The 26,599-nt window shown below is 38.6% G+C and overlaps 1 protein-coding gene across 1 annotated transcript in view; it reads right to left on the bottom strand.

Moving 5' to 3' along the window:
- The window catches only part of ZMAT4 (zinc finger matrin-type 4), a 217,311-nt gene that overhangs the window by 155,361 nt on the left and 35,351 nt on the right, over positions 1-26,599 (bottom strand). Inside the window, exon 2 of the mRNA XM_054565983.1 lies at positions 2,941-3,030. Within this exon, the coding sequence (XP_054421958.1) occupies positions 2,941-3,030 (90 nt within the window). The remainder of the gene's footprint in view (positions 1-2,940; positions 3,031-26,599) is intronic.

Raw genomic sequence — 26,599 nt, 5'->3', positions numbered from 1 at the left:
GCCTCCACACTTTATCCACTATATCCAAATGCCTAGTGGCCAAGATATACTCACCCATGGAAAGCAGACATAGCCTAATAAAAGCACCAGTCATCTCTTTCGAAGGTAAGATCATTAAGTTGCTTTCCCTGTTTACTGATTTGCTTTGACACTATGATTAATTAGTAATAGAAAAATGATTTAATAAATAAATCAATGGTAGATCAAAGTTTTCAAAACCCAGATACACCAAAGGAAAAAGTCCTCAAACCCTTGCAAATATTTCTTGCTCTAAAACCCCAAGATCTTCCACTCCATAAACGACCTCAAGGTTACTGGCAGAACCAGAGCCTGAATGGGGTGAATCACGGGTCAGACCAGAGCGACAAGACCACATCTTGGAGGACCATCAGCTTGAGTCCCAGCACCCCCTTAATTTTCCTGTCTGCCTGACCAAGCCCTCCTCAGGAGCTCAGATATAAGTGCAACATTCATGTGTAGAATATAAGTGGATAGAAAGTGATCTGTGTCCAAGAGCTAACTTAAGTGTCCCTGAACCCAATGTTTCTGACTAGTAGGATAAGACACTAAATGACTATTGAATGAAGCAATAGAGGCACCATTGCTGGAAAAAATGTTTTTGCGGGGAGGGGATCAAAAAAGCTAATTCTGTCTCTCTTCTAATAGATACCTAATAGAAAGCATGATTCCATGTAACGAAAGAACTCTGAGATAACATAAGTTCTTTTGACAAAATACAGCAGTCTTCCTTTCTCACTCCCACCCCCTACATTGGATACAATCCATTCGGACCCAAAGGCCCCAACTCGAATGCAACTCTTGAGTAACACCTTCCCCGATTGGCTTGCCCTGGCATAACTCACTTGCCCATTGTTCCCATGGGACTTTGTGAAGAATGTTAATAAACACCTATACTGTGGCATTATAGCTATTTTTTATTCAGTTAGTTTTCCTCACTATACTATGAGTTTCTTTTAGACAAGTCTGTGTCTTATCTCTCTTTTCCTCATTGCCTGACATGTAGCAATGCTCCTCATTACCTACTCGTTCATTTCATCTTCACAAAAGCCCAGTGAGGAAAGTATGATAATTGTAGCTGTACTGAGGAAACTGAGGCTCACAGAGATTTTGTCCGAGGACGTAAAGCTGAGCACTGACAAAACTAGATTCGGTCTCACTCCTTAGCACTTGCAAAGTTTTCATGGCACACTTTGTCTCCAATAAGCTCTGCATGCTGCTTCACAGAGGCAGGAAATTCCCATATTCCAGGTTAGTCTGCGTATGAGCAGTTCATTTTGCGATGCTAACAGGCAGGTTTGGAATTCATCAGCAGCACCAGCCCTGATGCTCACTACCTTTGATCATGTGCTGTTCTCTTGCTCTCCCTTTTCTTCCCTCTGAAGAATGTACAAGTACAGCTTTTGTCAAGATTCTTCAATGATTATGCATTAATTTTAAATGAAGAAAAAAAGATTGGCAACTATACGGCAGTAAAGGAAAACAAGATCACAAAGCATAAGTGACAGTGTAGGGTATAAATCTACGCCTGTAGCCTCCTCAGAACTCAAAGAGAAAGGAAATTCCGGGTTGAGTCTCAATGTTTTTCATAGCTATGAATATTCCACTCATTGCTCGTGGGACTACAAATCGGTGCAGCCACTATGGAAACCAGGATGGAGAGGCCTCAGAAAGCTGCAAACAGAACCACCGTATGACCCAGCAAATCCACTTCTGGGTATTTATCCAAAAATGAAAATACTAGTTGGAAAAGATATGTACGCACCTATATTCATTGCAACATTACTAGTAATAGCCAAAATACGAGAGCGATCTAGGTGTGCATCAATAGGTAAATGGCTAAAGAGGATGTGGTACACACACACACACACACACACACGAATTTCACTCAGCGATAAAAATAATGAAATCCTGCCATTTGTGACAACTTGGATGGATATTAATTGAAATAAGTCATATAGAGAAAGGCAAATACCACATGATTTCACTCATATGTGGAATTTTTCTTAAAAAATAAAAACAAATTAACAAACAAAACAAAACAAAAACAGACTCATAGAAACAAAGAACAAACTGATAGTTTCCAGAGGGGTGGGGTATAGGATGGGTAAAAAAGATGAAGGAAATATAGTCAATAATAGTGGGATAACTTTGCATAGTGACAGATGGTTACTAGACTTAGTGTGGTGTTCATATATCACAATATACATAGATGTTGAATCACTATGTTGTATACCTGGAACTCCTACAATATGGTATGCTAACTATACTTCAGTTTTAAAAAAGCAACTCAAATAAAGAATAATCTTCCACTTATTAGGAAAAGTAAACCCTGTTAAGGATATTTACTTCATCGGTCTTCACCTTGACCTGGCTGAAGTAAACCCTTTGCTCTGACTTGAGACCCTCAGAGGAACTTTGTAATTGTCATTTGTCTTCCCAAGTAAATGTTCCCTCAGAGAGAGGGGGTGCTACTCAAAAACCCTGAGTATTTTTATTTGCAAGATATGTACAGTCCTCATTATAAATGAACAAAGTCACAGTCTGTTTTATACACCAAAGGAAAAATAAAATATGTAAAAAGCAAAGCACCTGCTGTATCTAACAGGTTTGCCCCTTAGGTCATGTCTTCCTTGCTGTCTGTCTTCTCATGGCTCCTGTCTCTCCTCACCCCGCCTCCTTCTGTCCTGGTGCCTCTCTCAATTCTTTCTCTGTGCACCCCTGGCACAGTATCATCAAAAAGTCCTTTAATACCATACCCGCAAGTTCTGGCAGAAATAAGAAAAACAACTTGCTTATAGGTAATATTTTCTATAATATTTAATGAGAACTGTTTCTACATGGTTACAATTGCTAGATCTGCAAAGGTCTTAGCAAACACAACCAACTGTCTAAGGACATCACACGGAGCCAGATACTCACATTTTCTGACCGGAGCCTCTTGGCAGGACACCCACCGTCCCTGGGGTGGAGCATGTAATACAGCCGGACTTTGCTTGCATGTTTTCGACTCTGGAAAGAAAAAGCAGAAGCAGATACTGTGAAAGGGAAGGCATTTTAAGTCTTTGGAAACACAGCCAGTGCCTGCAGCTGCCAAGAAGTACTTTTATTAGAAAACACTTCCACATGCTCCTGTGAGTTACGTGGGATAAAGGCTCCGATGTTAAGTGACCTGCCCAGGGTCATAAAGCCAATGTAATTTCAGGATTAGAAAACATGCTTAATTAAGAAAGGTGAGAGCATCAGGGTCTTTTAGCTTGGAGTGAATAATATATCTAATTGTCCTCAAAAGTCAAACAGACCAGCACAGGGAATAATACCAGGACCGACGGTGATGAAAAGCTAGGTTCTCCCCTTTCTTGCTCCTGCTGCCCTGCCCTAGGGAGCAGGGAGCCACGCCCCCGGGAGTCAGGCAAGCACCGACTCTCCAACAGAAGCCTTCCCTCCGGTTCTCATACTTTAGCCTCAGTAACACACTGCCGAAAAGATTTCCAATGTCAGATGTCATGACCAAACACTGTCTGTACGACAAGGACTGGTCAGGGGCCAAGCTCCATGTATGTAGGCACAGCCAGGGACTCAGTAAAGCCTGCCCTCCCGCAGGGTTAGCAGAGCTCTCAACTTCTGCCTGCACTGACTAGTCCATGCCCAGGAGTAGTTCCATCTTTCCTCTACTCCTTCGCTCCACTGACACTCCACCCAGACTCCCGTCACCTTTAAAGATACCGCAGTTCTGACTTCCAAACTGCCACCTGAGGCAGAAGGGTGGAGTGAAAAGAGCAGTAATAAAATACAGTTAAGACAGACTGCATATACAATGGTGATCCCATAAGATTATAATGGAGCTGAAAAATCCCTGTTGCCTAGTGACGTCGTAGCTGTTGTCAAGTCGTAGCACAGTGCCTTACTCACGTCGTTGTGCTGATGCCGGTGTAAACAGACCTACCGCATGGCCAGGTGTATAAAAGTACAGCACATAGAGTTATGTAAAGTACATAATACTGATAATGATTATAAATGACTGCGTTACTTGCTCATGTATTTACTTACTATACTTCTTACTGTTATGTTATATTCTTTCTACATACAAAAAAGAAGTTTGCTGTAAAAGAATATGCTGTGTTATGCCAGCAGCAGCCTTATGTATAAGGCTCGTATTTAACTAGTCTCTTGGTTGCATCATTTTCTCTAGTGTGGTTTTGTACAGTAACAAGCTGTACAGGCTCATAGCCTAGGAGCGATGGGCTATATATACCATGTACTCTAGGTGTGTAGGCTATAACATCTAGGTTTGTGTAAGCGCACTCCATGATGTTTGCACAACAATGGAACTATCTATGGCACATTTCTCAGAATGTAGCCTCATTGTTAAGCTGCACTTGACTGTTGTCAGAAGTTCCAAACCCCACTTTTGTCTCTAGCACTCTCTAACTGTGTGATATTGAACTTACCCTGATTTGGTTATAGCCAAAATGAGTCTCCTTGTCTCCATGTACAAAATGAACATAATAATATATTTATTAGGGTTGCCATGAGAATCAACTAAGACAATGCATATGAAAAATTGCAATTCACCTAATGGTAAATACACATTTCTCAGTATTGACTGCAGCAATCTCTACCTCTGGTTCTACCATAGTCTCTATATGCAAATTTGCCTTGAATCCAATTCTACCTAATTCCAATCCTCTCCCCACTTCTTTCACTCAGAAAATACTTCTCGCCCAGGCCTTGGGTCCACTTTGCCCTTATTAACATTTGGGCTCTAGCCAATCTCCTGGGTGCTGGTTTGTCTTCATTGATAAGCCACACAGCAAATTGTATCATGTTTACAGGATACATTGTAAATTCTTTCTGTCTGTGTTTCCTCATTTATCATTTTTTTAATTCCTTTTTTGTGCCAAGAGCAAGTAGACTGTGCTTCTAAACAGTCCTTGAATACATTTTAGGCCTTTAAATGGGTTTAAAAATGCTGTTGGAACATGAAAAATATTACAAACCTCCTGTAAAAGTACTGGAGTGTGATTTTGTAACACATTTGTATCCATTTCTAGGATGCACAGAAACTTTAAATCAGGGTTTATCTGGAGTCCCATTTGTCTGCAAGGTCAGAGAAAGAGAGACCTGTGTGGACCTGTGTCATTTGATTTCAGCGCCACTGATCAGCTTCTACATGTTTTTTGAGAATGATTCAGCGCAAACTAGTATTTGTTCTTTTTGCAGATAAATATGTTGACTACTAAAATCTGTACATATTTTCTACTAGTTAAATATGAGATGTTTGCTCTTTGTAGGTAAGGGGTAGTGGTAACATTAGGAATATACTGGCACAGTCAAAAAATAAAAAGGAACTTTTAAAAACCCTTCAGGCTCTGAATGTGGCCACAGAGCCAGCATTGGCGAAAAGCACAACAGACAAGTAACTGGTGAAAACACAAAGTGATAACGGCGTGAACTCAAATATGGCTGAAGCGGGTTTTCAATTTTTCATTTGTTACCATAGAAAAACTTCTTATCACAGTTCCTACATCATCAGTCCACTCAAAGCCCTGGATTCCCAGAGGACAAAATCGTAGCAAAATTGGAAATCTCATAATGTGATGTGGCCTGTTTTGTGGTTGTTTTTTTTTTTTCTCTTTCCTAAAATATTACTCTTCTTTTATAAAGACTCCAGCAAAGGCGGTGTTCACTGGGTCATTTAACTGCAGGTTGATAAAACTAGCAAGAACTTTTTAACTGAAAAGAAATAGAAATAAACGATAAACTGCTGTGAAGCCATGCTGTGAGGAGAGATGTTGGGGTTTAAGGAGTATTACCAAGTTTTGTTCATTAAAGGCTGCCTTTGCTCCTGCAGCTTCCCCAGCTCCAGGTCAGATAGAAGGAGGACCGACTGCCCTGCAGGCCCCGCCTTTGCCCTTGCGTGTGGGTAAAGAGAAACAGAGCCTTGGCCAACAGCACCTGATTTCAGAACGGCAGTGGAAGAGGTCTCGCTCATCGCTTATTCTGTCCTTTTTGTCTGGTCATCTCTCTTCCCTCCCACTGCTTTTTCCAGGCTGCCTGGGCCAGATCCAATGCCTTCGCACCGATGAGCCATCCTTGACTTTGGGCTGGCAGTCAAAACTGCAAAGCAATGAGAGGAGCGTGGAGTCACCCTCTCAGTTAGTCTGATTCACACCCAAAGCCATTTCCTAGGATGCTGATTGGCAAAGGGAGAGAGGTTCCCAGTGGAATGTGTTGAGGCTCTCAACCCCTTGCCCAGCCTCAGCGCTGGGTGTGTTCCACACAATTCAACAGCAGGGCACGGTTCTGCTAGTGAGCCCTCTCCTTTCTTCCTGTCACACTCTGAGTCACCTGCAGTGCCTACCTTCATCTGGCTCCTCTAGACCACTTACTACCTGCTCTGCTTGGCATGTGACATAGTAATCTCACTTCTTTTGATTTATTCTAAAAATAAAACCTTCCCCACAGAAAGTTAACATTAAATTTGAGCAAAGATGTCCATTGCAGTTGTATCTAAAAGGAAACAAGCAAACAAAAAAATCAGGAAACAGCTACATGTTTGACAAGTGGCTATGGAATGCCCTAACATCCAGTTGAATATGGAAAAAAAAGAAACTCTTTCTACATAATGAATGTTGAATGAAAAATTCTGAACTCAAAATTGCTCTTACACTGGAATTGCAATTACATAAAAATCCATTAAGATATCAACAAGAGGTGGGCGGGGGGAAGCATGATTTATTAGGGTAGAGGAAATATGGGTAGTTCTCATTTTTTATTTCTAAAAATGGGCTTTAATATAAAAATAATAACTTCACAATGCTTAAGCTATTGTAACTCCTCATTAAGTATACCTCTCACTCACAATGATTTTAATTAGTAAAAAATATCACTGATCTGAAATGCTTTTGGCATGTACCCATATAATTGACCACATTTCCATCTCTCCTTATAAATGTCTTATCAACATTCAAAACACATTTTTTATATTGCAATACTTGGTAATTAGGTAAGTGCACTTGACCCGGTGCAATATATGTTACTTCAAATTTTAAAACTTTATTTTGGTAGATACAAATGTGGCAGGGTAAAAATATGTACTTTTCACAACATGGTCACTTTGTTTTCTGTGTATGAATTGAGACGATGGGGCCAGGGACAAATGTCCACACAACCAAACTGAGAAGGCCTGGAAGAAAGCTCTTTCTGAAACTAGCTTATGCCATACAAATAAACATACACAACAAATCCCCATGACTTTCTCAAAGAGTTATGAATACCTAAAATCTGCACTGCTTCTAAGAATTTAAAAGACACACTGCCAGCTGAAGGAAAATGTAAGGAGAAAAAGTACCGTACATGTTAAATGTATAGATTACAGAGTTTCAGGAGGGAAAAGGACAATTACTTTAAGAGAAGGCATGAACAAAAATTTATAATCTCTTTCAATTGCACCAAGAGTCATTCCCAGCTCTTTCTTGCATTAATATTTGCATTTCAAGCAAAAGTCATTACTTTCATTCAAACCACATCTTCCCACATAGGCCAGAAATGACCAACTCTTCCATTTTAATTAAAGTCCGTGCCCCCAATGCCAGGCATTGTGCGGGGGCAGACCTATCTGCAGATTAGTTCCTTCTGCTGAAACAATCTCTTGGCACTCAAAGAAATAGTCTAAAGTGGAAATTCAGGCCAGCCTTCTCTTTGGGGGGATAAAGAAGCCTAACTTCTATTTCAGTTGCACTGCTGAGAAAGAAGGGGGAGAAACACATAGAAATAGAATGGCTTTGTGTTTCACCTAAAGAGCCATCTTCCATTATCACATATTACTTTAAAAAATTCACAACTCAAATTTGCTTCCAACAAGACTCCTGATTTCTGGTCTCATAAAATGTGGAGATAAAGTGACTTTGTGTTTGCATAATGCTCCAAACAGCCTTTCAAATTTTTCACGTTTATCATCTCATTTTATCCTCAAATCACAGTTTTGAGGCTGGCAGGAGAGGTGTGATTTCAAATAAGCTTTAAGATCCATGCCTGATTTCCTAGTTAAATCTTCACCATCTTATTTCATCATAGATATCTAATTATACCTCTTCTAGAAACCAGCTAAAATAAGTCAAAGACTATAAGGAAAAGGGAAAACCTGGAACAGAGATAATTACAGAACAGTGATTCTCACATGCCACCAGTTTTGAGGTATTTCCACTCGTTCTAGGGCGAGGATCACAAATACCAAGGGTCTGACTTCCCAGGCTGCCTGAGAACGACTGGTTGATGAGAGATTGGGTTTCCATCTCTCAGGAAGAATAAGAATGTGCCCTGGAAGAACTCGGCTTAACACTCCAAGGTTGAGCGGCACCTGGGCACAACGTCACTAGAAAGTCAAGGTTAAAAGCAGATAGCAAAAAAGAGAACCGCAAGGAGTGCAGCTTCCTCTGATGAGCGGGGCTCTTTCCCCAAGCGATGCACCTTTCCTTAGTCCCATAGGAAGGAGGTTGGATACAGACACCTAGAGTGGAAGATAGTCCAACTAAAAACCTAGGAAGAGAGAACTGGCCCCTAGAGGAAGGCTTTACCAACACAGAGGAGGAAGAAATAAAACTTCTCTCTTGGAACTGCCCAGGGCCCCAAATTCCGGATCTCTGGCCCAGGTTACTAAGTCACTGAAATGGTCTATAATCCAGTCCCACAGATAAAACTGGATCAGAAGATGCTCAGAAGATTCTAGAGAAGATCCAAGGCCGATCCACTCACACTGGGGACATGTGGCAGACCTTAATAACCTTCTCTTCTGCCCAGGATAAGTGGCATCTGTGAAAATATTGTGTAATAAAAAACAAGATTTTGGAAAAACCCTCAAGGAAGAGACATCAAGGTTTTTTTTTTTAATGCAAAATAGTTGCTATAATAAATAGAAGTAAATTTCAAAAGGTACATGTTTCATGTCATTTCATTTTACCCAAACTGAGGATAAAAACTAAAAGATGAGATGAGACAACTAATTAAGATGAAGATGTACTGTCTGATTTAATAAAATAAGTATATTAAGCATAGCTTCATTCGGAAGGTCTTTCACAGAAGTTCAAGAACAGAATCAACACAGTAGATCAGTGTGAAAGCAAGATAGAGAAACTTCCTACAATGTAGAATAGGATAAGGGTGGGGGGGCGGTTTGGAGAGGGGAATGATACTGATCCTGGAAATCTGTCATACAAAAGGCCAGAACAAATACAGTGTGGTTTAGGTGGCAGAATAGAAAGACACAGAAATTCCCAAAATGGACCCAACATTTTAAAACCAAAAAGAAACTAAAAAATAAAAATAAAAAAAAATCTAACTGTATGATTAAAAACAAAAAACAACAAAGCAAAAGAAGCAGAACAGCTAGATGTGGTTACAAAAAATATATATATTTTTAATCTAAAACACATATACAGTATGTATATACACATATACAGTAGGGGCAAAAGTAGGTTTACAGTTGTTCTTTCAGAAAATAATGCAGTAATTAATAAATAATAATACAAGAATAAACTTTGTTACATGTATTCACAACTGTAAACCTACTTTTGCCCCTCCCTGTATATGTATTTCAGAAGAGGCAAATCACAAGTAGGAAAAATATTTGCAATGTATTTAAAAAAATGGTTTAATACAATTAAGATAAAGAATGTGCTAACAAATTTATAAGAAAAATATTTAAAAAGACAAAGGATATAAATAGGAATTGTAGAAATGCAAATAGCTGAAAGATACATGAAAGATACATGACAAATAGCTAAAAAATACATGAAAGATACATGAAGTTCATCCAAATTCTACCTTATAATTTTTAAAGTAAAATATATACATATATTTTCACTTATTAAAATGGCAAAAAGATTGTCAAAATAGACATATGTATATTGGAAAAGATTCAGGAAAACTGAAATTCTTGAATGAAGCTAATGGGCATATAAATTGATACAAACTTCCTGAATGGAAATTTTGCAATACATATTCAACATGCAAAACTTGTTTGAGCTGACAATCTGACTTCTATGAATTTATATTAAGAAAGCAATCAGAGATATATAGTCATATATTTATATTAGTGAAAATGAGAAAATAAGCTAAATATCTTAAATGAGAGAAACATATATTATTATATATCTATATGATGGATTACCAAACTGCCATTAACAAGCATAATAATGACATTTAATGATATGAAAAGTATCTAAAATAATACTAAAAAAAAGTTCTCCATTTCAAACCAGACTATAAATGATGCCAAATTTTTAAAACAAAAATATACCTGTGTACACATGTGTATGTGCATAGATGTAGCAACTGTCTAGGAGGAAACACACCAAAAGTTTACCATTATTTATCACAGATCACAGGTGATTTTAATTTTTCTAATGTATGAATTTTTTCTTTGGATTTTCCAGTTCCTTAAGAGAACTAATTATTCCAATAATTAAAGGGGAAAAAATCAAAATTTTAAAGACTCACTTCAACATTGATTATTTACCATTCTACTTGTCCGTCTCTAAGATGAGGGAAATGTCTCAGGAAAACTAAAGGACTTTCTCCCATAACTTATAAATTCTCAGAGAACAGGAATTATAGTTGTTTGTTCATTGTCATGTCCCCATTACCTATTACCATGTCTGATACATAGTAGGTGCTTGACAAAGATTTGAAGATTTGTTGATTAAGTAACTGAGTGCATGAATGAAAGAATGAGGCAACCCCAGAACAAGAGCCCAAGACCTTTGGTTAGTTAAACCAATCGTGTGCAAGTATTGTGCACATAATTGTTACAGATTCCCTTCCATTCTAAAAATACAATTCAACCCAACACCCAGTTGCTGCAGTACAAGTCAGAGAGAAGCAGGGAGCCTGCAGACCAGAGAGAGTTCTAAGAAACAACTGCAGGCATTTTGCGGAGTGTGCACATTGGAAGAAAAACTCTCAGCAGGAGAAGTGATGAAGACTGAGCTTGAAGCATAAACTCTGAAGAAACTGAGAAATTGCTGCAACTGGTTCAAAAGTCAAGATTCAGAGTAAACCATATTGCTGCTGATCCTGTGGCACAAGCAGGTCCAGCTTGTTAAGGGAGAGGTTTAAAAGAAGCCAGAGTCAGTTCCCCCACCACTTCTAAGAAGCTAACTCCCCAGATGCTAGCTCAATAGAGTCTCTTTTAACCTGTGGTTAGACATGTAGTCTGTTGGTCTAGCGTATTATGTCTCTTACTTTTTAATTGTAGGATCTGGGGCATTTGCTCTGTTGGAGACTGAACTGTGTTCCCGCAATTTCAGATGTTGAAGCCCAATCCCAAATTTTACTAAACTTAGGGATAAGGTCTTTTTGAAGATAATTAAGGTTGAATGGAGTCAGAATGGTATGTCTCTAATCCAATAGGACTGGTGACCTTTTAAGACAAGGATGAGACACCAGCCATCTCTTCCTCTTTTCACATGAACAGGGTAAAGGCCATGGGAGAAGATAGCAAGAAGGGAGCCATTCTATAAGCCAGGAAGAGAGGCTTCACCAGAAACCAACCCTGCTGGCACCTTGATCTTAGACATCTACTCTCCAAACCTGAGAACTTAATATCTGTCGTCAAAGACACAATTCTATGGTATTTTATTGTGGCAGCCTAATCCAAGACATGTGCCATCATCTGAACTAGATACTCTCTTGGGTTCTTTCTTCTTATACACAGTATTAAGTCAATTTATTGAAAGAAAAAAGCATAGCCTCAAAGTTTCTAGAACTGAATCATTTCATTTTTTTTTTCTAAAACATGTAAAAAGAAGAGAGGAGCAAGTTGGAGGAATGAATGGAAGTCACACTAACCTCCTCCCTGAACCAATCTGGAATTACAACTAAATTGTGGAAAAATCACCTGGAACAAACAACTGAACAATAGCCACAGAGGGGCCTTATAACCTCGGACAGACAGAAGAATCAGCTTTAGCACAACCTGACTGGTAAGGAATGCAGTGGAGACTCAAGAAGTCAGGCTAAGTGCCAAAGGGCAGAAGCGTCAGAGAGATATTTAAATGGCCAGCTGGATCCCCCTGAGAAGAGTGAGGTCTAAACCATAAACAGGGATTTCCAGCCTACAGCACCAGAGCCCAAAAAGTACACAGATAACAGCCAGCTGTGAAAAGCGGCAGGGTTGCTCTCTGCCAGAGACAGGTGGCAGGAAATGCAAAGAACCATTTAAAGGGCCAACACATAATTTTTATTTGCAGCCACTTATCTTGGGCTCCAGCATATGTGGGGGCAGAGTAGGCTAGAGATGCCTGAGGGAAGACTGGGGAAGGAGGCTTTTGGGAGAGAACTGAGGGAATAGCCAGTGGGATCCCAGTGCTGAGTCATCCCCCATAAAGCAGCAGCCATCTTGCTCAGACAGACCATGCCCCTGAGTGGCAGCAGAGTGAGAAGAAACAATAGTCCCCCTCCAGGAGGGACTCTGCCCTGGCCCTGCAGTGACTAAGCCTGATGGCTGAGTGCAGAATGGCAGCCATACATTGTAGATCCCTGGCTAAAGAGGACATAGGGTGGTCTAGAGGCACTTGAGGGGAGACTGGATATGGAGTCTTTGGGGAGAAAATTGAGAGATTAGCCAGCGGGATCCCAGCGCTGACTCCTCCCCCATATGTCAGCATCCATCTTGCTCAGGCAGACCACGCTCCTGAGCGGCACCAGCATGAGAGAACACAATAACCCTGACCCCAGGAGGGACTCTGCCTCACCCTGTGGTGCCTAAGCCTAACTGCTGAGTGCAGAGTGACTAGATTAACAACTGAAGGAGACAGCCACAGACAGTATATTCCTGAAAGTCTCGAACAGACTATCTAAGGTCAGACAGGATCAACATCTGACATAACCAGAGGCAGATCCAGAAAGAAATAAACAGCGGTGAATACTAGAGGCTACCGAGGCAATATCCACTGTGGTCTTCTCCATTATTTGTGATATTTTCTTTACTACATAGCTCTTTAACGTTCATTTCAGGTCCATCAAGTTTGTGCATATTAAGTCATTGGATTTTATACTAATGGTTTATTTCTCTCCTTTCTTATAGTAGTATTAATCTCTTTACAGCCTTATTAATACTGGTTCATTTGCTGTTGATAGTGGGATTGCAGGGGGTAGGAGGGAGTTATTTTTGCAGATGTAGGTTTGTTTCCTGGGCTTTTGGTTTTGTTCTTGCAGCACATGCACAAAAACTCACAAGACGTGATGGGCAGAGTGACCTCTGTCAACCAGCTGGAGGGTAGGATCCACCAAAGAATGACCAAACAACAATCAAAACCCAGTTACTTCCAGAGAGTCAACATAAATGGCATAAAAGGCATTCAAAGAGCAGCAAGTTCAGGAGATTAAAGAGACTGCACCACTGAATCTCACAGGTCTCCTACCATAGAAGTTTACACCACAAAGTCAGGAAGTCAAGAGAGAACAATTTAAGAAGCAGAAGCAAAAAAGAAGAGTCTCATAAATAATGGGAAGACAAAGAAATGCCCCTTCAATCAAAGGGAAAGGAGGAATCCCCAGAAAGAGAACTACATGAAATAGAGGCAAGTCAACTATCAGACATTGAGTTAAAAACAATGGTTATAAGGAAACTCAATGAGCTCAGTGAGCTCAGAGAGAATTACCAAAAACTATAAGGAACTTACTACAAACTATATCAGCATGAAAAAGGACATAGGAACTATCAACAAGATGCAAGAGGAAATGAACACAATTTCTGAATTGAGGAACACAGTAGAAGGAATCAAAAGCAGGCTAGATGAAGCAGAGGATTGAATTAGCGAGCTGGAGGACAAGGTAGAAAAAAGCTCCCAGAAAAAGCAAGGAAATGAAAAAAGACTCAAAAAGAATGAAAAGGCATTCAGGGAAATTCAGGACAACCTGAAACGTAATAATATCCATATAATAGGGATACCAGAAAGAGAAGAAGAGAAGCAAGACATAGAGAACCTGTTTGAAAAAATAATGACGGAAAATTTCCCTAATCTGAGGAGAAAAAAAAAATCACATAAATCCAGGAAGCACGGAGAGCCAGCCTCACCGTAATCCCAAAACCAGATAAAGACACAACAAAGAAAGAAAACCACAGGCCAATATTGCTGATAAACATAGATGCAAAAATCCTCAACAAAATATTGGCAAACTGCATCCAGCAATACATTAAAAAAATCATCAACCATGATCAAGTAGGATTCATCCTAGGGAAACAAGAATGGTTCAATATTCACAAATCAAAACAATAAAGCATTTGTATTGTGATGTATTATGTTTAAGTGATGTAAATGTAATACATCACATAAAGAAAAGGAGTAACAAAAATCACATGATCATAAAACATCACATGATCATATCAATAGACGCAGAAAAAGCATTTGATAGGGTACAGCATCCATTTATGATAAAAACAGTCAACAAAGTGGGAATAAAGGGGGCATATCCTCAACATAATACAGACCATATATGAAAAACCTACAGCCAACATAATACTCAATGGGCAAAATCTAAAAGCTTTCCCACAAAGATCAGGAAAAAGATGAGGTCCTCAGCTTTCACTACTTCTATTCAACATAGTATTGGAAGTTCTAGCCACAGCAATCAGACAATAAAAAGAAATAAAAGGTATCCAAATAGAAAAGGAGGAAGTAAAACTATCATAGTTTGCAGATGACATGATAGTGTACAGAGAAAACACTCTAGACTCCACCAAAAAACTACTCAGCCTAATAAGTAAATTTGGCGAAACAGCGGGATACAAAGTCAATAGTCAAAAATCAAAGGCATTTTTATACACCAACAATTAAATATCAGAATCAGAAATCAGGGGGAAAAAAAATCCCATTTTCTGTAGCAACAAGAAAAATAAAGTACCTGGGAATAAACAACCAAGGAGGTAAAAGACCTGTATGCAGAAAACTGCACAACACTGAAGAAAAAATTAAGGAAGACACAAATAAATGGAAGCATATACCGTGTTCATGGATTGGAAGAATTAACATCATCAGAATGTCCATACTACCCAAAGCAATTTATAGATTTAATGAAATCCTTATTAAAATACCAAGATGTATTTCACAGATATAGAACATTTAAGAAATTTATATGGAACCATAAATGACCCCTGAATAGCTTCAGCAATTTTGAGAAAGAAGTACGAAGTAGGAGGGATCATAATAGCTGACCTCAAACTATGTTACAAGGCCACTGTAATCAAACAGTCTGGTACTGGCACAAGAACAGAAACATAGATCAATGGATCGGAATAGAGAGCCCAAAAATAAACTCATGTCTCTACGGTCAATTAATGTTCATGAAAGGGGATAGAAGCATAAAATGGGAGTAAAAATAGCCTTTTCAACAAATGGTGTTGGGAGATCTGGACAGCTACATGTAAAAAAATGAAATTTGACCACCAACTTACACCATACAAAAAAATAAACTCCAGATCGATAAAAGACTTAAATATAAGTTGCGACACTATAAAAGTTCTAGAGGACAACATAGGCAGGAAACTCTCTGAAATTCCACACGGCAATACTTTTACCAATATGTTCCCTAGAGCAAGGGACATAAAGGAAAGAATAAACAAATGGGACTGCATCAAAATAAGAAGCTTCTGCATGGCTAAAGAAAACATAGCAAAATGAAAAGGGAAACAACCGTATGGAAAATATATTTGCGATTGATAGCTCAGCAAGGGTTTTTTTTTTGTTTTTTTTTTCTATTTTATTTTATTTTATTTATTATTTTATTTCATTTTATTTTGTTTTTGTTTTTCTATTACAGTTGCTTCAATTTTCCTTTGTTGCTCTCCCCTGCCCTGCCCACCCCAACCCTGCTCCCACAGTCACTCCCTACTGTGTTGTTCTTATCCATGAGTCATTTATACTTTTTCCTTGGCTAGACCCTTCCCCTTGTTTCTCCTCTTATCCCCTTGTCCCATTCCCCTTTGGTCACTATCAGTCTATTCCTTGTTTCCATGGCTCAAGTTCTATGTTCAGCAAGGGTTTGATATCCAAAACATATAAAGAAGTCACACAACTCCACTCCAGGAAGACAAACAATCCAATTAAAAAATGGCAAAGGATCTGAACAAACACTTCTCCAAGGAGGACATGCACAGGGCCCAGAGACATGAAAGGATGTTCAGCATCACTAGCCATCAGAAAGATGGAAATTAAAACCACAGTGAAATACCACTTCACACCTGTCAGAATAGCCATCATAAACAAATCAACAAACAACAAGTGCTGGCAAGGTTGTGTAGAAAAAGGAACCTTAGTACACTGTTGATGGGAACACAGACTGGTGCAGCCACTGTGGAAAACAGTTTGGAATTTCCTCAAAAAGCTAAAAATAGAACTAACTGCCTCTTGACCCAGAGATTCCACTGCTGCGATTATACCCTAAGACTCCTGAAACACCAATTCAAAAGAACCTATGCACCTCAATGTTCATAGCAGCACAATTTACAATAGCCAAGTGCTAGAAGCAACCTAAATGCCCATCAATAAATGAATGGATCAAAAAACTATGGTGTATTTACATAATGGAACACTACACAGGAGAAAGAAAGAGCTCCTACCCTTTGTGACAGCATGAATGGAACCGGAGAGCATTATGCTAAGTGAAGTAAGACAGGGGGTGAAAGACAAATACCATATGGTCTCACCTATAAGTGGAACCTAATTGACAAGACAAACAAGCAAGAAAAATATAACCAGCAACATTGAAATAAAAAACAAACTGACAGTAACGAGAGGGAAGGAAGAAGGTGGGGGAATAGGGAAAAGAAGGAGAAGGATCAAAGAACATGTATGAAGGACCCACGGACAAAGCCAAAGTGGGGAAGGATCGAGGATGGGAGGTGGGGATGGGTGGGTGGGGCAGGGGAAAGTGGTGGTGGGAAAATGGAGACAAATGTGCTTGAAAAATTTTTTTCAAAAAACATGTATAAAAGAGCCTTTGAAATGAAGAACGCTTATCTTAAACAAGTACTAGGGAGAATACTTTTTCTTTGGAGAAAACGTGTATGATGGGAATGTGCAGTATTCATGATTGTGTAAATATGTTTGCACTGAACTTGTACTTCTTTCTGCCTACACAAGTGACTATATCAATGCATTGCAATTCTAAATCAGTGTCTTGCAATTCAAAAAGTTATTTTACCACCAAAAGCGTGGAGGAAACATTTTCCTGCTAATTATGTCTTTATGATGTCTGAGTATTTTAAGCAGAATCACATGAGAAATAAAAGAACACTGGAGGCTAAATAATGTTATACACCTCATCTAGGCTTCTCTTTTGCTGTTTGGGGAAAAACAACGAAAATGATATTTCCCCAGAAGCCTCTTATAAAGAAGTTAAAGTTAGAGATGAGGGAAAAAAATAAAGCCAGTGTGATCAGTAACTAAAGTCAGAGAACACTGGGTGATTTGAAGCAACAAAGCTATCAAATCTCCTGAAATGTGAAAGTAAAAACACCCCAAGCCAATGCTCGGCTATTGTTTCCCAAGATCTCTTGGTTTCCCTTATAAAATTCAGGTGTGGATTTTTTTTTTTAATTGTAAACACATCACAGTGTGAAGTCTTCCAAGATTAACCCCGCCACTGCCACGGGCAAACACTAGTGCAGGCTCCACCTCTTTGTTTGGAGGGGGGTTTAGTCTGTGGCAGAAACAAGGTTAAATGGAGACCCTGCCCTTGTGAGAGGAATGACTAGCTGAGAAAGGCAGGACAGTCACCCAGACCACAGTAAGGACAACAGCAGCAGCAAGCCTCACACATGGTCTCTTCACTCTGTATATATGTTCACATTAGAGTCTCTTTTTACTGCATTATTTTATATCTTTGACATGTACCTTGTAATTATTCTTAAGCTGAACTCTGTTTTCATGAGTGAAATCTCAATTTCTTGTTATTTTTATAGTTTTAACCCATCCTCATCTGTACTTGTAAGAGTTCTGCACAGAGCTGCTCCTCTACAAGCAGAAGACTTTTTGTTCTCTAGTCTGTTTTTGTTCAGTCTGCTTACTTGTTTTTGCTTTTATTGCTTTTGATTTTGGTGTCAAATCCAAAAAGTCATTGCCAATACCAATGTCAAGGACCTCACCCTCTATGTTTTCTCCTAGGAGTCTTATGGTTTCAGACCTTACATTCAAGTCTTTAATCCATTTTGAGTTGATTTTTGCATATGCCATAAGATGAAGAGAATGTCCTTTTCCCATTCTATATTATCGGCTCCTTTGTCATAAATTAATGACCGTACATGGGTGTATGGGTGGGCTTATTTCGGGCTCTCTAGTTTGTCCACACTGTTTTGATTACTATGGCTTTGTAATTTAATACCAGGAGGAGCGATGACTTCAGCTCTGCTCTTTTTTCTCAAGATGGCTTTGGTTATTCAGGGTCTTTTGTGGTTACATACAAGTTTTAGAATTGTTTGTTCTATTTCTGTGAAAAATGCCTTTGGAATTTTGATTTGGATTGTATTGAGCTTGTAGATCACTTTGGGTAGTAGGGACACTTTAATAATATCAATACTCCCAATCCATAAGTATGGAATATCTTTCCACTTTTTTAAGTCTTCATCAATTTCTTTTATCTGTACCTTGTAGTTTTCAGTGTATAGATCTTTCACCTCCTTGGTTAAATTTAGTCCTAGATATTTTTGGATGCAATTAAAAATGGAATTGTTTTCTAATTTCTCTTTCTGATATTTCATTATTAATGTATAGAAATGCAATTGATTTTTATATATTGATTTATGTCCTGCAACTTTACTGAATTTGTCTATTAGTCCTAACAGGTTTTATTTGGTGGGGCCTTTAGGATTTTCTACATATAATATTCTATCATTCGCAAATGGAGGCAGTTTTACTTCTTCCTTCCCAGTTTGTCTCATTCCTGATCCTAAAGGAAAAGTCTTTAGTGTTTCATCATTGAGTGTAATATTAGCTGTGGGTTCTTATATGACTTTTATTATGTTGAGGTACATTCCCTCTATAACCATTTTGTTGAGAGTATTTTTTATCATGAATGGATGTTGAATTTTGCCTAATATTTTTCTGTATCTATTGAGATTTTCATATGATTTTTATCATTCATTTTGTTAATGTAGTGTATCCCATTGATTGATTTGCAGATGTTGAGCCATCCTTCTATCCTTGGAATAAATCCCACTTGATCATGGTGTATGATTCCTTTCATGTGTTGTTGAATTTGGCTTGATAATGTATTGTTGAGGATTTTTGCATCTATGTTCATGAGGGATATTAGGCTATAATTTTCTTTTCTTGTAGTGCCCTTGTCTGGTTTTGGTGTTGGATCAATGTTGGTCTTGTAAGTCAGTTTTAAAGTATTTCCTCCTCTTCCACTTTTTGGAAGAGTATGAGGAGAATTGGTATTAATTCTTTCTTGAATGTTTCATAGAATTCACCAGCAAAGCCATCTGGTTCTGGACCTGAATTTCTTGGGAAGTTTTTGATTACTGATTCAATCTCTTCACTTGCTAGTAGTATATTTAGATTTTCTATTTCATTATGATTCAGTTTTGATAAATTATATGCTTCTATGAATTTATCCATTTTTTCTAGATTGTCCAATTTGGGAACATCTAATTGTTCATAGCGGTGTCTTTTGATCCTTAGTATTTGTGTGGTATTTGTTATAATGTGTTTTCTTTTATTTATAATTTCATTTCTGTGTCCTCTTTCACTTTTCTTCTTGGTAAATCTAAATAAAGATTTGTCTATTTTTTTAATCTTTTCAAAATTCCAGCTTTTTCTTTTATTGATCTTTTTCTATTGTCCTTTCAGTCTGTTTCATTTATTTCTACTTCTACTAAGTAGATATTTTCTTCCTTCTATTAAAAGCTCTGCACAGAAAAGGGGACTATCAACAAAATAAAAGACAACTACAAAATGGGAGAAAAATTACAAATTATATCTGATAAGGGGTTAAGATTGAAAATATAAGAACTCATGCAGTTCAAAAACAAAGCAAAACAAAAAAAAAATCTGATTAGCCCTGGCTGGTGTGTCTCAGTGGATTTAGTGTCAGCCTGTGAACCCAAAGGTCACTGGTTCAATTCCCAGTCAGGACACATGCCTGCATTCCAGGCCAGGTCCCCAGTTGGGGGCGTGCAAGAGGCAACTGATTGATGTAGCTCTCACACTTCAGTGTTTCTATCCCTCTCTTTCTCCCTCCCTTCCCCTCTCTCTAAAAATAAATAAATAAAATCTTTTTAAACTTCTGGTTAAAAATGGGCAGAGGAACAACATAGACCTATTTCCAGAGAAGACATACAAATGGCCAACGGGTATACAGAAAGTGCTCAACATCACTAATAAGCAGGCAAATGTAAATCAAAATCACAATGAAATATCACCTCATATCTGCTAGAATGGCCATTATCAAAGAGTGAAGAAATAGCAAGTGCTGGCCAGGATGTGGAATAAAGGGAACCCTTGTAATTGGCACAGCCACTAGGAAGATGGTGATCCCCTCCCCCAAAAAAAGAAAGAAAAGAAAAGAAAAATAGAACTAGCAAATGATCCAGCTGTCCCACTTCTGGACATATATCCCAAGGAAATAAAAACAGGATCTCAAAGAGATATTTGCACTCCCACGGTCATTGCAGCATTGTGCGCAACAGCCAAGATATAAAACAACATCAGTGTCCCTCCGTGGATGAATGGATAAAGAAGATATGTTATGTATAGAATGAAATACTATTCAGCCATGAGAATAAAGGCAGTCCTGCAAGTTGAGACATATTGATAGGCCTTGAGGGCATTATACTAAGAGGTACGCCAGACAGAGAAAGACAAATACTGTGTGGTATCACTTACATGTGGAACCTAAAATAAATAAAAAGTAGAACTCACAGAAACAGGGAATAGATAAGCAGCTGCTGGTGGCTAGGGGGAGAGGGTAGTAGGGAGAGATTGGTAAAAACCTGGTAAACTTTCAGCTATAGGCTGAATAAGATCTGAGGATCTAATGTAAAACATGGTGACTACAGCTGGTAACTGCATCGTATACCTAAAATTTGGTGAGAGAGTAGAACTTAAATGTTCTCTCACACAAAAAGATAAATATGATAAACATGAGTTGGAGGTGTTAATTAGCTTGATGGGGGAAATCCTTTCACATTGTGTAAGTATGTTGAATTATTACAATGTATGCTTTAAATATCTTACAAATCGCTTGTCAATTATACCTCGATAGAGCTGAAATGAATGAATGAATGAATGAGTGAATGGCCAGGTGACTCAAACTATAGAATATAGCTCCACTACACCTCACTTTAAACACAGAAATAGTCTGTAAAAAATGGACTAACAAAACAAACAAAAACAGTAGAATATCTGCCTAACAAAGACTCTCCAACTTACAAAAAAATTACATTTTTAAAGTCACTCAAAATGTGACTTTATTTTTAAAGATTTTATATCCACTCTATTTTCAAGAACACTGCTAGGTACATATAATTTTCATAATCTGAAAAAAGTAATCAGCAAACTGATTAGGAACATTTCCCGGTGTAAAATACCATACACAGGAACACATGTCCACCTCTCCATACCCCGGTGTTTCCTCCATCTCTGAACTAGATTTGCACATGCACAATTGTCCCGCGGACTTAGGGCAGGGCTGGAAATCCTCACTGCTCGTGAAATTGGAGGGTCCAGCCTCTATGCCAGTAGAGAAATAGGTTAGTAACTTTGCTTCACTTAATGACAAGAAAACAAAAATATTTTACCCTTTATTCCTAGGGTCAAGTACCCAGAAATATATTTTATTTTCCCAGCGCTATTTTGTTTGCTATAATACTGCCCTGCAAACCTTAAGGGGAAACATGCACAGGCTGCCAGCTGCAACTTTGTTGTCACCTGCAGCTCCACTGCCACCTGCGTTTTAGTTTATCTGTCCACCTACTCAAAGTCCCCAGATTTTAGCCTGTTTACAAACTGCTTTGAACTGACAGCATGATTCAAGGAAAGTTGGGAATTTCTGAAATAATCCTCCACTTTAGCTGGGTGGTTCAGAAACATACACATGTTGGGTAGAAGATAGTTTTATTCAATAAATACTCACCAGATGTTCCCAGAGTCCCTATATCACTCCTTTCCCTGAGCTGGAAGAACCAGGTGGAAACCTAGCTGAAAGGAGCCAGAAGGTTACATTTCCCGATGCTGTGGAATGCAGAGCGCCCCCTCTTGGGGAGAGGAGAGAAGAGAGTGCAGGAACCCCTGGGTCGCATCCCATTGTCTGCCCCTGTGCACAGAGACCAGACCCCGAGTAGTTCTTTTCCTTTCCATCTTTCTCAAAGTTTGGTCCCTGGACCACCTCATCAAAATCATAGGAAGTTTTTTAAAAGGAAGCTTTCAGGCCTAATAATAAAAATTGCTAGGGGTGGGAGGCTGTGAATTAGGTTTCCCACCAGCTCCCCGAATGCTCAGAAGGCAAGCACACTTTTGAAAACCGGGGCTTTTCTTTCTCACCTTTCTCAACTGCTCCTCTCCCCTCCCCTTCTATGGCTGCCACGCTCAGGTTAAGAGAAAAAGAAAATAGACTGAGAGAGCTATCTCCAGCTTCAGCTGCACTGCACTTCAGCGGGAAGCACAATCAGGAAGAACCAGCCTCCAGGCCAATCTCCCAGGGAACTGCAAAGACCGGGCTGAGGCGGGCAGAGCTTAAAAGGGGCCTGTTTGGGGCAGAGGCATTGCTCCACCACCTCCCAGCTCTCAGCTTCTAAGACAGCCTCTTGTCATTACTCACAATTTTTTATTTCCATCCCCCTCTCAACTTCCATCTTCTTCTTCCTAACTGCCTTCAGAACATTCCCCTTAGATGCCCTACCAGCCTCCTCAAACCCAATGCTTTCAAAGAGAAGCCATTATCTTCCCTCGTTGGCCTAGCCCCCTTTTTGATGTTTCTGTCTTTGTCTAGAATACCAGAATTCTTGCAGACAACCATGCACAAAACCAAGTGAAGCAAAGATACCAAAATACCACAACCAAAAATTCTAATTAAGGATGATAAATATATTTAAGAAGCTGAGAAGATATTACGTATGAAACAAAAACATGGAATCATAAAAAATAAAAAGACCATTACATAGTAGAATTATATACCATGATCCTGTAAGATTTATTGGTTTAACAGATGAAAATCCATCAACGTTGAGACATGGTTCAACTTCATTTTTCTTTGATAATCAGAAAAAGATACCCCTTGTTTTTTATAAAAATTTATGTCCACACAAAAACATGCACATGGATATTTGTTCACAATTGTCAAAATTTGGAAGGCAACTGAGATATCCTTCAGTATGTAAATAGATAAATATACTGTGATACATCCAGACCATGGAATATTACTCAATGCTAAAAAGAAAGGAGCTATCAAGCCATGAAAATACATGAAGAAACATTAAATGCATATTACTTAGTGAAGGAAGCCAATCTGAAAAGGCTGCAGACTGTATGATTCCAACTATATGACAGTCTGGAAAGGTAAAACTATGGAGACAGTAAAAAGATCATTGGTTGCCAGGGGTTAAGAAGAGGCAAGGATGAATAGGCAGAGCACAGGAGTTCTTTAGGGCAATGAAACTACTCTATATGATATTAAGATGATGAATATGTCATTATACATTTGTCCAAACCCATCACCCTAATGTAATTATGATGTATTAATATAGGCTCATCCATTGGAACAAATGTGCCATTCTGGTGGGGGATGCTGATAACAAGGAGAGGAACGTATGAGTCAGGGCAAGGTGTATATGGAATATCTCTGTATATCCCTCTCAATCTTGCTGTGAACCTAAAACTACTCTAAAAAAACTAAAAGGCTTTTAAGTGAAAAAATTTTAATGTAGATCCCAAAACCTATAGGTAAAATTAACAAACTGAATACAACATTGTGTTTTTTTCAAAGTAATATATTGTGATCAATAATGGATTATCTAAGAAGGGCAACATGACACAGCATCAAAAAAATCAATGTTATTTATCACATTAATAGACTAAAGGAAGAAAAAAAATCTCAGTCAATGCAGAAAAATCGTATGATAAAATCCAGCACCTTTTATACTTTTTTAAAAACTTAGTAAACTAGGGAAAGATAGGAATATTCTTATCTCTACATGGATTATATGAAAACTTAGCAACAATAATTACACTTAAGGAAGAAATTTTGGTTGTATTCCTTTAAAGACTAGAAACAAGAACAATATGAGCGCTGTCACTTTTGTTGCTGAATGCAGCACTGGAGCTTCTCACTAACACCATAAAGAAAGAAAAAGAAAAGGAGATCCAAGAATAAGAATAGAAGAGCTAAAACTCATTGTTTGCAAATAATGGAAACATTTATCCAGAGAAGTCCATAGAATCAATACACAAGCTATTAGAACTGATACGAGAGTTTTGTCACTTCGAGAGACATGAAGACATACTGCCCAGATCCCCTTCAGCAGAGAAGTTGTTGCCCTTGCTATCGGGAGTACGGTCAGCAGGTAGCCTTTAGCTGGCAACCGTTTGGAGAGTCCCCTCAGCTAGAGAGAGCTGCCTTGCCCAAAGTCAAGTCCTTCTTCTCAAGGAATGGGGAGAGAGGTACATAAGTAAATATATAATAGGAGAGGCACCTGGCACAGACCAATTCTGAGAATGTGTTATGAACTTTGAGTGTGATTAACTTATTCCACTGACCAGAAGTTAAATCAAATTTAACTTGTACAAGGTTATACAACTAGTAGGTTGAACAGAGCCAGGATTTGAACCCAAGTTTTCTGACACCAGAGGCTAATGTGGTAACTGCAATGCTACAGGATAATTTCCCCTTAACATCACAAGATCACAAAATACATACTGTATTCCTGCTTCTGTATGTCTGTTCATTCTCTTCCCAATTCCTGGGATACACAAATGCCTTCCATTATGTACTTGAATATAATAACTCTTCTATGTCTAGTCCAAGAATGACCCCTTTATGAACTCTTCTCCAGTTGCTCCAGACACTAATATCATCCTATTTTAACCTCTCACATCTCTCATTGTCTTTATTATATATTTTAGCCTCCTTATTACTTTTATTTAAGCAATTCATAAAATACTCACTAGCCTATCTCATGCATATCTAATAACTTCCCGGCTTATCTCATGTAGCCCCAAACCACAGCAACTCTGGAAAAGAGCAACGTATGAATTTTCTATATTCTCACAAGGCAGGATATACAGGAAGTGTCAAAAAATGCCTGTTGATTTAAAGTTTTATATATTTATGTATAAATGAGTCTCATTATCTCAAGACTGAAGTTAAAGCAGAGGAAGAAACAGAACTTTCTATCCAAGTCAGTTCTGCCTGTCTTTCTCAAACATAGTCAGTATTCTACAATTTCTTCTTTACCCTCATCATTCTAGACAATCTAATTTTGATTCAAAATCTTGTCTCAGAAGTCAGCCCACAGATAAATATGCATACGTGAAGTTAGCCCAAAACCACTGAGAAGCATTCACCCAGTGTAATCGTGCATTCAGACTGGACATTTTCTCATCCGAGGATATAACACAGTCTTCATCTTAACATCATTGGATGCCACATGTTTGTGTAGCACCAGGCACAGCCCTCTCCCTCCTGCCACCTGCTCTTAGCTAGATTTCCAGTCAGCCTTCCCCACTTCTTTTCACCTGCTTACTGATTTGCTGTTTCATATAAATGCACTAAAATTGAAAACTGATGAATAAGGGTGGAAAAATTATGACTATTATTTTTTTTAAGGGATGGAGGGTTTAGCTGTCTTCAGCTCTTCACCAGCCCACGGCAGTTGTTTCTGGCTTACATGACAAAACACAGCAGCCAAGGGGAGGCTGCGGCTGCTGGTTCTTTTCTTCTTTGCTGAATTAGGAATCCAGCAGAAAATTAGTGCCTTAAACACAACCATCTGTTCTCCTCCGTGCAGTCCTTTCTTCTGGACTTCAACAAGGGGTGATATGTTGATTCTAAGTCAAATTTAAATCCAGTTCCTGGTATTTCAAATCTTATTCCTCTCAGCTGAGAGTAAATTTATGAAACTGGGCCAAGATGAGGGAGGAACCTAACTAATGTTGGCATCCTGTTAATTCTCTAGTTTTCTTTTACTACATTAAACCAATGCAAAAAAAAAAAAAAACCTGTGATATTTCAGCTATGAGAGGATTTAAATGGTCATAGATTCTGGCAGGCAAATAGTATGTAAAACTACATAACAATCATTCACTCATTCATTTATTCTCTACAACTTTGATGCATATTACATATGGACAAGTCAAAAATGACCAGCAGAAGTCATCTGGCATATTGATTATTTTGGTTGAGTTATTGCAACAAAAACAGATGCTACCAAATAAAGACTAGCCAGCATGTATTTCCCAGCTATTCTGTTTTAAAGTCTCAACCTCACCTTCCATTCATTTATTCTTCTCATTCAGTCCTTGTGCGAGAATGCACTTTACTGTTCTTCTTCAGCCTGACATTTCTTGCCCTTCTTTTGGCTTTA

This window comes from Pteronotus mesoamericanus, unplaced genomic scaffold (genome assembly GCF_021234165.1).
Source record: "Pteronotus mesoamericanus isolate MK-2021 breed Mesoamerican mustached bat unplaced genomic scaffold, CSHL_Meso_final contig_169, whole genome shotgun sequence".
NCBI classification, from domain to species: domain Eukaryota; kingdom Metazoa; phylum Chordata; class Mammalia; order Chiroptera; family Mormoopidae; genus Pteronotus; species Pteronotus mesoamericanus.
This window is presented reverse-complemented; position numbering and strand designations above follow the sequence as displayed.